This window comes from Condylostylus longicornis, unplaced genomic scaffold (assembly GCF_029603195.1).
Source record: "Condylostylus longicornis isolate FDR11 unplaced genomic scaffold, ASM2960319v2 ptg000055l, whole genome shotgun sequence".
Taxonomy (NCBI): Eukaryota; Metazoa; Arthropoda; class Insecta; order Diptera; family Dolichopodidae; genus Condylostylus; species Condylostylus longicornis.
The window spans coordinates 4558912-4572608 of record NW_026578024.1 but is presented as its reverse complement, the minus strand read 5'-3'; the positions used below and the strand labels follow the sequence as shown (position 1 = coordinate 4572608).

General features: G+C 27.1%; 1 protein-coding gene across 6 annotated transcripts; it reads left to right on the top strand.

Moving 5' to 3' along the window:
- Positions 1 to 251: 251 nt before the first annotated feature.
- Positions 252 to 13358, top strand: LOC129611872 (protein mesh). 6 transcript variants are annotated; one of them, XM_055525282.1, is made up of 17 exons: positions 252 to 883; positions 5023 to 5261; positions 5332 to 5519; positions 5673 to 5850; positions 5931 to 6068; positions 6189 to 6357; positions 8633 to 8890; positions 8952 to 9114; positions 9168 to 9344; positions 9472 to 9594; positions 9653 to 9811; positions 9877 to 10621; positions 10703 to 11121; positions 11235 to 11422; positions 11587 to 11832; positions 11902 to 11952; positions 12010 to 13358. In XM_055525282.1, exons 1-17 carry the CDS (start codon positions 424 to 426, stop codon positions 12447 to 12449), a joined length of 4341 nt encoding a protein of 1446 aa, XP_055381257.1. In that variant the 5' UTR covers positions 252 to 423; the 3' UTR covers positions 12450 to 13358. The 6 variants fall into 6 exon arrangements, with proteins under 6 accessions (XP_055381257.1, XP_055381258.1, XP_055381256.1 ...); XM_055525283.1 differs by having other exon boundaries at positions 11902 to 11949; positions 12010 to 13357; XM_055525281.1 differs by having other exon boundaries at positions 11902 to 13358.
- Positions 13359 to 13697: the final 339 nt, after the last annotated feature.

Sequence of the window (13697 nt, the reverse complement as noted above, 5' to 3'; positions counted from 1 at the left end):
TATCTTAGAAATCAAATGCACTTTAAGAATCAATGATAAAAAGTAATAATTTTCAAAACATTATATTTATTTTTTATCTAAAACGAAATTTTTTTTCTTGCATCATTTTCACTGTGAGACACTGTATGTCCCAATGTGTATCCATTTCTCTCTATTTTTTTTAGATAAGAATTACTAAAATTTTTAAAATTAAGTACAGGTGTATTTAATAAATGATTAAAAATAATTTTATTCATCGTCAACGCCCTGAACTTATCGGACGCAGAATTAAAATTAATACCGAACTAAAAATTAAAAATTAAAAAAATATGATTTTTTAATTTATTAAAATAATAATTTCATATTTAATTATTAAAAATTATTTTAAATTTTAAAAAAATTTTTAGTCTATTATATAATTAATGTTATTATAAATCTAACAAAATGCGTTTAAAATTATATTTAAGTGTTCTATTATTTTGTGGATTAACTAATAAAATTGTAATATCGAATGACATCATCAGTGATAATGATGGTATAACGTTAAATGAATTTAGTAAAATAGGAAAAAATAATGATTTAATTATTGAAAATCCTATTAAAGATGTAGATGTTATTGGTATAAATAAAATAAAAAATAATATTAATAAAACTGAAAATAAAAAAAATATTCATATTGAAAATGATTATGATATGGATACGGATATGGATTATGAAAATGAAGTACCAGATACTGATGATGATGAAAATATAATTGTTTCACCACATATAAATGATGAAAATCATGATATAATTCCAGTTATAAGTGATAATAATATAAATAATAATATTAGTGTACCAAGATTAGGAAAATTAATTGATTATGGTGAAAATTATGATATAGCACCGGATGGATATAACTGGGGTGAGTATATATATTCATATAATTTAATTATGTGATGGTGAGTATGTGATTTATATTATACTCACGACTCGTCAACTAGATATTTTATAGCTAACAATTTTTGATGAAATATATGTAAGTAGTACAACAACGAATTTATTTTAAGAGGTTCTCCGAAATCAAGTACAGAGTTCACAGTTCTTTTAAAATTCCTAATTATACTCCTTGCGCTTTAGTTCTGCTCACCAACTCAGGTTATTATGAGTACCCAATAACCAGTGTTTTAAATTTATTATTTTGCCTTTCTAATTTTTGAAATTTTTTTGAATTACGTGTTATATTAGAAATAATTTCGTTTTTTTTTTTGGTTTCGTTCAAAAATCTTTACTTTTTTTATTTAACTGTGGTCAAGTGCTCAGTTCACCTTTTTTTTTTACCTTCTTATCAAAAATAAATAAAATAACATACTAAACTTGACTTTAGATAATAATACACTAGCCCAAATATATAAACCTACATACATACATACTTTATGTATGATTTTTACATTAAAATTGGGTTTGGCAGATTTTTAAGGTGATTATTTATACAATGTGTTTTTCACTTTTATAATTTGATTAATAGAATATTTGCGTATGTACAATTATGATTATAGGTTTTGTAAATATGCGAGACTTAAATATACAGTCATAGATTATAAATAATTATTTATTTATTTCTTTTCAGCTAAACAATATTTAATAATAAATATAAATTGAATATTGATAAGAAATTGTTGAGATTGTGCTATCGAAGTTTTTATTGAACAATAATCAATGATAAATAAAAAGTGATTAATACTTTTTCTAAAAAATATATATACATACGTACATATAGGTACATATGTATGTAAATACAGTGTGCATTTCATTTAATGTGAAATTAATAATAATAATAGGATCCAAAATTAAATTTTCTTGTTTACTTAATTAAAAAATCTGGATTTTGGAATTGCAAATGCTTTCTAAAACTGTTGTTTATGCAACGGATTCAAATTACCGGTACTTATAAACCTATTTTATGTATACATACAAACACATAACATTGTTTTATAACTTATATTTTTCTTTGTTAATTTACTCTCAGAGGCAAACAGATTTTTAAAGTATACTAATTTCATCATATTTTGAAAGAAAGTGTTTTATTGCTATTCTCGTTATAAATGTTTAAGGTATTGATTATTAAAAAATTAGACAATTTGTTCATAATTACCTATGTATTTTAATTTAAAACTTCAGAAAATACTGAAGTTGGGTGGTAGTCAACTCAAAATTTGAACAAGAACTTCAAATTTAACAAATATTCATAAAATTAATTTACCTAAATCCAAAACAAATTATTGTTACACAATCCTATGGATAAGGTTATTTTATAGTTACTAGCAAACACTTTCTAAATCAAATTCCTTGGCTTTTACGTTTTAATAATAGATTCGAATTCTTTTTAGCTGTGCTTATTCTGACAAAATTTGCTTATTGTATGTCGATTAATTGCGAAGTTATGCTTTAAATGAATTCATAATTCTATTCAATTACAAAGTTTCTCATTCCCTGTTATATACACGAAGCCAAATGAAGATTTTTATAATTTTGAAATTCAAAAATTGCTTAGATTATAGAATTCTACCCTACACCTTGACACCCAAAGTATAAAAATTGGTTTTACAAGTAATTAGTTTTCCGAGTTGTATGGCAGTTTCTGTCAAACCATTCCACAAAAACTACACGGATATGTCTGACCTATAATTGAATCAATGACTACCAAGTTTCATGAATTTAACCTTATTATTTTTCAGTATATTTAAAATTAGTTTTTGGGGTTGCAAGGCAGTTAGCTTTTGGGGTTAAATAATCTTCTTGAGTTGTACGACAGCTACCAGAACCCAAATTGATCCAATTACAATAAGGTCCTTGGCACTAAAGAGACAACTTGTGAAAACTTGGTGTTATTTACTTTATTCGATTTTGAGTTATCGCACGATTGGATGGACGGACGAACATCTCTAAATTAACTCTGAATTTTACGTTGAGCAAGAATATATAATACGAGTATATACATATCCATAATACAAATGATTCCTTCAAGTGGTTAGAAACTCCGTACCAAAATTAATACGAAGGTGCATGGTATAAAAATATATAAAAACTTAAGTTATCTCTACTCTAACCCTACTTTAATGTGTAACATAATTTATTTAAAATAATAGTAGTTACAGGTATACGGTATCTATTTTTTTTTTAATTTATCTTATCTGTATAAGAATATGAAAAATTGTTAGTGTACTAAGTAAATAACTGGGCTTATTTCGTAACGTTCATATAGTTTCTAAGATAAAATTCAATTTTTTTTAAAAATTAGGTGAAGTTAAGTAAATGAAAACTCAACTTGCCGTTATTTTACTCTTATATAGTGACTAATACCATTGTCTGAATAACTAATTGTTAATTACGTTTGCATGTTTGTCAGAATGTGTTTACTTTGTGTGCATGCATCATGTGTGTTGGGCAAGTGTTTAATTATGTTCGGTGTATTTTATGCTTTTTCTTGTAAGCTTTACTCTACATTCTTTTCTTATCTATTATTTATTAACACCTGTACATTTGCACAATATACATACATATGTATGTCTACAATATAAAAAATCAAAACAAAGAAGGAATATTCAAAATGGCTGCCATATGTAAGTGTTATATTAAGTTATAATTACTATGTATTGTAAAATATTAATTCACATTTTATGTGAATGTTTAAATGAAATGTTATTGTGAATTTATTTATTGTAAACAAATAGAATTTTAGAGAAAATAAATAAAGTAACAGGTAATATGTAAACAGGTCTACAGTACACATACATACATATAAGATAAGATTAAAAAAGTTTTATTGAACAAAAAATCATAGGTATTTAATTTATTAAATTTTAATTTTTATGAGCTCGATATAATTTTAATTAGTCATTTTAATTATATTTTTATCTATAATATTATTTATAATACATACATACATACCTACATAAATGAATAATATTTAGAATTAAAGCAAAATTTTTTCAGTTTACGAGTAATTATAAAACTAGGGTGAATATTTCGCTTTAGACTTTTCCGAGTTTTGATTAGCTATGAAACATTATGATTGTTCGATAAATTTTTTTAAATTTTACTAATTCGAAATCAATTGAAGCGGTGAGTGGACAAAGGAGTTACCCTACATTTGCAATCTGACAATTTTTTCATTAACAAATTGTAAAAATATTAATTTTTTTGTTACTAAACTCGAATGTGTACTGTTAATCTTGTTTTCTATTAAGTTTCTATCTATGAGAGTAATTACAGTTGAAAATATATAAAATTTAATGATGTTCTATCCGAAAAGCTCGATTTTCATAAAAATGTTAGTTAACCTTTTTGTCCACTTACCTCTTCTTGAAAAATAAAATCACTTAAAATTTTTACTAAAAAATTAAATGTTATACCCTTTACACAAACACTCAAATGAAATAAGTTTACAATATATACATACGTACTTAGATACTATATGTACATATGCATGTAAACACACATTAATGTTGCAAAATCTTAATTAGACTAATAATATTTGAATTTCAAAAATGTTTCATTTAAGGAAAGTAAATGTAGTCTCCTTATCCCTTGATTTAACTTGGTAATCTTTTAATTCAATTTCCTATTCAGACTGGTTTTCGTTTGGTTCACACTGCACAAGCTGTTTTAATTTCACAGTAAACTTGTTTTGTTTGACATTTTGTTTATTTAAAAATTTTGAGAAATAGTTTCGTATTTGGTATTCATGAAAATAAATTGGGAATTTTTCATTCTTTGTAATTGAATAATTGGTCGCCCATACTTTCCTGATCCTTTTTATTTCCATTTATAACCTTTTTGGAGGTTTTAGTTTACTATATGTTACATGTGTTAGTGATGAGTGGGCTTGTTTCTTATCTAGTCGAAGTTGTGTTGTTGTGTATTTCTTCTAATGTTTGAATACTACTATTTTACGCTTTTTGAAAGTATTCCTTTTTTGAAAATAATTATAAGTATATAAAATTATTATTCTGTTACATTATTCGTATGTAATTAATAAAAATCGATTTTTATATATTTTAGATCCAAATAATCGTATAGCACCATCTGAACCACCAAGACATGATCCAAGAGGCGGTTATGTTATAACACCACAACGTTTACAAGAAATTCGTAAAGAATTCTTTTATTGGTTCTTTGATAAAGATCAAAATCAAGGACGTGGTGATTTTCAAAAGGATATTCATTCATCAATATCACAAGTTCATAAAAATTTTAATTTTCAACTTCCGTTCTTTGGATTTAGATTTAATTACACAAGAGTAAGTAACTACCACATGAATTTTTTTTTGGTATAAAATTTAAAAAAATTTCATTTCAATTTTATTTTAGATTTCAATGAATGGATATTTAGAATTTTCAGATCCACCAAAACATTATACATATCCATTGGTATTTCCAATAAAAGATTGGCCAAAACAGAATGATCCATCGTTTATTGGTGTATTTTTCTCGAAATGTCGTATTGGAAGAATTTATCCAAATGAGTATGATCAAAGAGAACCAGGTGTTTATTTTAGGTGGGTTGATTAACAGAAGAAATAAATGAATCATAGAATTTATTTGAAAAATTTTGTGACTTAAATAGGCACAAACAGACTGTGTGTGAATTTACTTTAAAATATAAAATGAAACAATTTCTGACTTTTGTCGAATTTTTATTTTACTTTAAGGTTGGAGCGTGATTTAATGACACGTACAGATCGTATGGGTGTTGAGGTAAGAGAACGTACCATGTGGGATATTCGACAAGGTGTAGTTGGTGCTGATACTTTTATACCAAAACATGTAATTATTACAACATGGAAAAATATGTCATTTGCTGGTGGAATTGATAATTCATTGTATACTGTAAGTAAATTAAATAAGAAAAAGAAGTTCAAACTTTTTTAATGTCCTTTGATTTACGATCTAAATGTTTTTTTTTTCAGACAAATTCCTTCCAAGTAGTATTAGCAACAGATGAAGTTTATACTTATGCTATATTTAATTATGCAACAATTACATGGTCATCACACACCGAAGCAGGAGGTGATACAACATTAGGAGAAGGTGGTACTCCAGCTTATGTAAGTCAAAAATATTTTTTCTTTAATTAATGAGATTTTATTATTGCTCATGTTGTTAAAAAATGTTTGGTAATCTTAATAATTATTCTGAATAATTTTTGATATTTAATTTTATATTAGATTGGTTTTAATGCTGGTAATGGAACAAGATCTTATGAATACAAACCTTATAGTCAGAATTCAGTTTTAAGAGATCTAACTGGAAGAGGTTGGGCAAATGGTTTCCCTGGGCGTCATATATTCCGTATAGATGAAAAAATTATGTTAGGAACATGTAATAAAGATATTGGTAAGTTTATATGAAAAGAAAAATTATAAGGAATACATATTATAGATTTTTGACAAAGTTCGCGTTAGCTACAGGATTTTAATGAACATAATGGAAATTTATGAAGCAACTATTAATAATATTTACATAAATTTTCAAAAAAGAAGTTTCTAAAAATTTTAAAATTTATCTCACTGGAAATAATTTTATGTCAATGAAGCTAGGACTAATTTAGTTTCCTTAAGTGTGAGCTTCCGATAAGATAACTAGATTTTTGAATTTATTTGATTTTTATTTTTAGTGAACAAATTTCGAATTACTTCTTTTTGTTAATTTCTTAATTTGTTCTTCAATCGTATTCTTTTCTTCTTCCAATATTGCAATGTTCTTTGAAATTTGATTAATTTGTTCTACCGTTTTATCATAGTCGTGTAATAAAGCTGGTTTGTCTCTTAAACCCGCTTCCCAAACTAATTTATTATATCTCTTTCGTACTTTATTCTTTTGACATCGTAATTCTGCTAAAAGTTCTCTAACAGCTTGATTTTTTGCTTTAACCTCATTGAATTTAGTTACCTTCGTCTTGATTTTTAATTGTAAAATATCAATTTTTTCTCGCATTTGAGTTATAATTTTTATAATTTTATCATATTGTGCCTTACTATGGAATATTTCGGTATTTCGATCTAAAAATATAAGTTCTAAGTAATTGGATACATGAAAATTTGGGCATATGAATGTTAAATTGTATGACGCTACAATTAATTTTAAAAATTCTGTTTATTTATCGCCACTTTTTGCCAAAATCAAATAACTTTTTGTAGAAGCTCAAATTTACCTTGCAATGTTTTCTCAGCTATTTCAGTTTCTGCTCGCAAAACTTCATAAGTGCTTAACTTATATCCTTCTGCAATATTTTCAAGATCTTCAACTTCCTTTATAAAATTAAAACATAGAGTTAATAATTGTAATCATAATTAAATTAAATACATATTTACTTTTTCATATGAAGCATTCTTATATTCCGCGTAAATTGTTTCAAATTTGAGGTTATTCATATCTTCCCAAGTTTTAAAAAGTTTCGAAATATTGGTTGAAATAATTTCATTATTTAAATATTTTCCTGTATGGTCATTATATGTTATTTGACCGCTTTCTAAAATTAGTTTTTTTAAATTGAGAGTTTCTTCTTCAATTTTTTTTTCGATATCTTGTTTTATTTTCAAAAATTCGTCAAATTTTTCAGATTTTTCTTTTGTTAGTCTATCATTTCGACTTAAAATGTCATCCAAATCTAGTAGACTCTTTTCATACCTAGCGAGATTATTTTGTAATTTTTCGGGATTATCTGGAATAAGGGCTTTAGTGTATTTCTTGCGGCGGAAATAATCAAACAAAGCTTGATCTAAGAACTGATTTCTATTACTTTGGTAAATTATTTCGTCATGAATTTGGATGAAGCGGTTAATTAAATTATCACGATCAACTTTATTTTCGAAAAATTTTGAGTCAGTTTGATTATTTTCAGCTTGCTCTACAGCAGTGTCAACTATATTATTTAGCAATTCTGTTGGAGAGTAATCGATTTCTTCAATACATTCTTGACTTAAATCAAACTCTTCTTGTTTTTCTACTGTTTCCAAAATATTAATATCAAATATCTCAACTGTCAGTGGTGGTTGTACCACCATAGATTCACACTTGCTAAAATTAATTGATTCTTCTATTCCTTCTTCGAATTTTAATTCGATTTGATCATCAACATCTTTCGATGGATCTGCTATAAATGGATCTATTTCTCCTACTTCTCGATGTATAATGATTTCAGTCTTAGATTCTTCATTTTCGTCATCTTTTTGTTTCAACACACTATGTTCTACTTTTTTCAATTCCCGTTGCTTTCGTTTCTCTTCAATACTAATCTTTTTTTCAATTCTAGTTAAACTAACTGGTTTCGATAATTCTGCAAATAAATGCTTACCTTTTCTAAGAGTATCATTTAGATGATCACTATTATCACTAATTCGTTCATTTTTTTCTAAATCTTCACTTGCTGTAAGCGTTATTTTTGATTCTTCAGACAAGCTTTCTTTATTATTAACTTCATTGCCAACATCAACGTTATCTTCGAAATTTTCCATTTTTTATTATATAATGTGATTAAGCAAGATTTATTGTAAAATGAAAGTTTTAGTTATGAAAGGAATTATTATGTCAAAATTTATTTATAAAAATTTGTGACAACCTTTGATTTATGTAAACGTGATTCCAATTTATTATTAAAATATAATTTTAGACGGATCACATTTACCTTTGGTTTTCGCTCCGGAATCCGGAAATATGTTGGGTGGAACTGTTGTTAATATTACTGGACCTTGCTTTGATAAGTCGCAACGTGTTGTTTGTCATTTTGATACAGAGGATGTTGTAGCAACAGTTGTTGATAGTAACCGAGCAATATGTGTTCAACCATTCTTAAAAGCACAAGGTTACGTGCGTTTTGAAATATCAGTTGGTAATGAACGTTATAAATGGAGAGGAAAATATTTTGTTGGTAAGTAGTAATGTTGCAAATGAAAATCTTAAACTTTATTGAAATTTGAATTATTTTACAGAAACACCGTCAACTGCAATTGAAAAAATTTTCTTTGTTGATCGCAGTGTATATGAAAAAATGCCAAGAGAAATTAAAATTCAGTGGACTGCTATGAATTTAACAACAAATTTAAATTCAAATGTTCAAATATCACTTTGGGGATACTCTGAAGCGACAATTAAGTAAGATATAATGTTACTTTTTTATGAATTTTCTAAAATTTTTCTTCTTTTAGACCACGATTGGAATACATTGATATCCTTGAGACTGCTGTGAGAAATACTGGTGAATATACCATTTCTCCAGCAAATTATCGACTTCGTGATAATCCGAAAAATATTGATATGCAATTTGGTTTTCTTCAAATAAACTTAACAAATCCTGAATCGTATGAAGGATTGAGATTATCACCGTAAGTTGATAATTGCCTATTCAGTTAGTTTGTCTTATTAAGCAAATTAAATGGTGATATTTTTCTATTTTCTGTACCGTTTGAAACTTATCATTTCAAAAATTAAAGCATTTTCTTTTCGAACTAGGGTTCTGTGGTCTCGACCGATTCCTTTGGGATGGTACTTTGGTCCACAATGGGAAAGAAGACATGGTAGGCAATGGCCAAGAGCTCTGTGTGAAAATTGGTTCCGAACTGACAGATTTTTAAGGTAAAATTTTTTATTTTCAACAATTTAGAAGTACATATAATTTTTAATTCAATTTTAGTAATTTTGTTGCTGAGCTGCCATTATGTCCTTGTAGAGTAGAACATGCTCTATATGATAAAGGACGTTATTTACCTGATCCAGATTGTGATAAAGATTCTAATCCAACATGTTTATTAAATCAACAAGCGGTTCACTGTGTTCGAAGTGGACAACCTAGGTAAGTTGAAAAACAGTTACTTTACATTAAATTTTATGTTCTAATTGTATGTTATTTTATTATAGCGATCAGGGCTCTGAACAACAATGTTGTTACGATCGTTATGGCAGTCTTATTTTATCATACGATGTAATGTATGGCGCAAGACCAAAGCGAGCACATAATGTTGGTAAAATGCCATGGAATGAAGCTGGTAAGGTTCCAACATTATCCCAATGGTTCCAAGATATTAGACCATTTTTCTCTTGCTGTTATTGGCAAGATGAACAGGCAGTTGGATGTGAAACTTTGCGTTTTGAAAGAAGACCTTCTCAAGATTGTGTAGCCTATCAATCACCAGGTGTCGCAGCTGTTTTTGGCGATCCTCATTTTGTTACATTCGATAACTTGCCATATACATTTAATGGTATGGGTGAATTTGTTTTGGCACGAGGTAATGATGGGCGAGAAAAATTCGAAGTACAGGGTCGATTTGAAAGGGTTGCTAATAATGTGCATGGAGAAGTACAAGCCACACATTTGACATCAGTAGCTACTCGTGGTAATACAACAACTGTCATTGAAGTTAAATTAAGACCACCGCAAGCTCAATGGCGTTACAGATTGGATGTGTATGCTGATGGCCAAAGAATTTATTTTGATAGACCAAGTTTGAAATTCCAGTATTTTCATGGTGTAACAGTATATACACCTACATACATTTTAAATCAGTCCGAGGTTATTATTATGTATTCATCAGGTGTAGGAGTAGAAGTAATTGAAAACTCAGGTTTTATGACTGCTAGAGTTTATGCACCATGGTCGTTTATTGTAAGTTTAAGATTTTAGTTTTATGTTACTAAATAACCGATTATTTCCGCATACAATATTAATTATTTTTTTAATTTTCAGAATAAGACAAGTGGATTATTTGGAAATTGGAGTTTTGATCCCAATGATGATTTTACTTTACCGGATGGTCGAGTGGTTGCTGTAAATTTAAATAATTTCGAAAATATTCATAAAGAATTTGGAAAAAAATGGATGTTAGCCGATCAAGAAATACCAGGTGTTGGAGCCGCATTATTCACACGAGAGTATTCACGTGCTGCAAGCCATTTCTCGAATGAGAGTTTCATACCGAATTATGTAAGAGATCCAAAAGATTTTCTGCCAACAAATCGTTCGTACGATATAGAAAGAGCTGAAGAATTGTGTGGAGACAATTATCAATGCAAATATGATTATGGAATGACACTTGATAGGGACATGGCTCATTTTACGCGAAATTATCATGCTAGTGCCGTTAATATAAAAACTTTAAATGCAGAGTTGGTTGAAGATAATATTTTTTTTTTAAATATTTCAAATAACAATTTTATTAATTTTCTAATGAACAAATTTGCTAATAATTTTCTTAATAATTTACCAAAATATTTTTTAGGGAACAAATTTCTTGCGGACGTTTAGAAACTCCAAGATTTGGTAGAAAATTAAGCTTTGATTTCAAGCCTGGCGCTCAAGTCTCATTTGCTTGCAATGAAGGTTTTGTTTTAACAGGTGATCAGAGAAGAACTTGTTTAGCTAATGGTAAATGGGATGTTCCTGTAGCTGGTTATACAGAGTGTCTACGTAAGTTAATTAGTTTTTTTTTTTTTGAATTCAAAAAGTCTTTTTGAATTAAAAAAAAAATTCTTCATTTCGTCATTTTTCAGAAGCGTGTTTTTTTTTAATTTTCGAGTTCGGATTAAACGTAAATTAATATTTAATTCTTTTTTTGTCAAATAAAACTACAGGTGAAGTTTACTATACAAGACAGACAGCATGGATAGCAACAGGCATTATTTTGGCTGTAATAGCACCCATTATGTTATGCATTGTTTGTGGTGTTTATTGTTATCGCAAACGTGCTCTTCGCGAAGATCCAGATTTCAAATTGGCATCAACATTACCAAGATCAAGATCAACATCTAAATCAAATTTAAGGCATATGAATAGTGATGCAAGTGATACCACAACTGATCAGGATACATTAAAAAAAAGTAGGTCTTATGAAAGAGTATATCGTACACATGAGCCATTACATGGTAAACCTAATGCTGAATTTCCAGAAAAAAAATGGGAACTGGATGAAGATGATGAATTCACATCATCAGAAGGTGGTAGTGAATTGAATAATGCTAAAATCGCAAGGGATATTGAATATATTAATAAAACAGGTGCTGCTTCAACTGGTGACAAACAACAGAGGCAATTGGGAAGAAGATCACTTAGATTACAAGATGATATTATTGCTGAAGAAAATAAAGATGCTGGTGGAGCTGGTACTGGTCCAACTTTTGATGATCAACCATCTTATCCAACTTCACCGGTTTTATCACAACAATATAGTCCAACATTTAGTGCTGCTGATCAAAGAAATAGTCAGGCGAGTAGCAATAGTGGTTTACCACCAGCACAAGTTCAACCAATACGTTATTCTGGTGTTAAAGTCTTACCAACACCAATATCTCCCATACCTGGTACCATACATGATAGTAATGTATTTTATAATAGACCAGCACCAGCAACACCAATAACACCATCAGCTCAACCGCTTTCACAAACAATTGGATTACCATCACCGAGTGAACCGAATCAAAGATCAACTGAAGTTTAATCTATAAAAACACATTATATATTTCTAAATACATAGTTTCATTTGTTCTTTAACATTTTTATATACATTTATATTTGTAATTTATAAAAAATTTATTGGTATATATTTCATTTCTAATAATTATACAGTTTTTTTTTTTCATTTATTTTAATCTGTACCATAATTTTCATTTTTAAGAAAATATTGTCTATTATATGTTTAGAGATTTCATATTGTATGTATTTGTTTTAATATGTAAATTTTCTTTTGAGAGTACAATAATATAAATTATTAATTTTAAATGAAATTGGTTTAAAATTCTATAACAAAAACAAAAAAAAAAAACTGCATATTTATAGGCGTAGTAATTTTATTTAACTTTAATTTTTTTCTAATTTTCTTCTTGTAATAAAACTGCTTCAATGGTAATTAAATGTTTTGTTTTTCCTATTAACAATAGCAAAATGATACTAACTTGTGGGAAATATACTCTTCCCCCGATATAGTTATGAATTTTTGCTTTTAGCTCAAAAAAGCTTGTTAAACATTTTGTCATAATTTTAAAACAAGAGTTTTTAGTTTATGTATTAATTAAATTTTTTTACTAATTTTACATTTATTTTATAATAACATTAAACATTAAAACTTTTACTAACCAGATTTCTTCAAAAATTTCCTTAAAATAGATGTTCTAGAAAATCAATTTTATTTAAGCAATGCAATGGTTCGACCATGACTATTTAAATACAAATTTTAAAAATTTTGTAGCCAATTTAGAAATATAATTAACACCTTTATTAACGTTATATAACAAATTCATATTTTGCAAAATTTTTATACAAATTTTGTGAAATTCATTTTCAAATGATTTTTTAAATTTAGTATTAAAAGTACAATTAAATTAAATTTTAAATCATAACCATTATTAATTAATAACATTCTTAAAAAAAAAATAGTAATTGTATTGTATATGTTGTCTGTTAAAAATTTACGACTAACAGAAATTTTAAAGTCATTTTACATTAAAAATAAAAAAAATTTGTTTTTCTTGAGCTTTTTTTAATAGAGAATAAGGTTTTTTTTTTAAATAAATAAAAATTAAAATAAATTTTGCATTTTTGTTCTTCTTCATATTTTACTAAACTCTTATTATTTTAATTTTAGAAATTTTCAATTCAGGTTTTATTTTTTTTTTACATAAGGATGCTATTTAACAGCTAAAATAATGCCTGTTCCATATTTTAAAGAGCATAGGATTTTGAAAATATG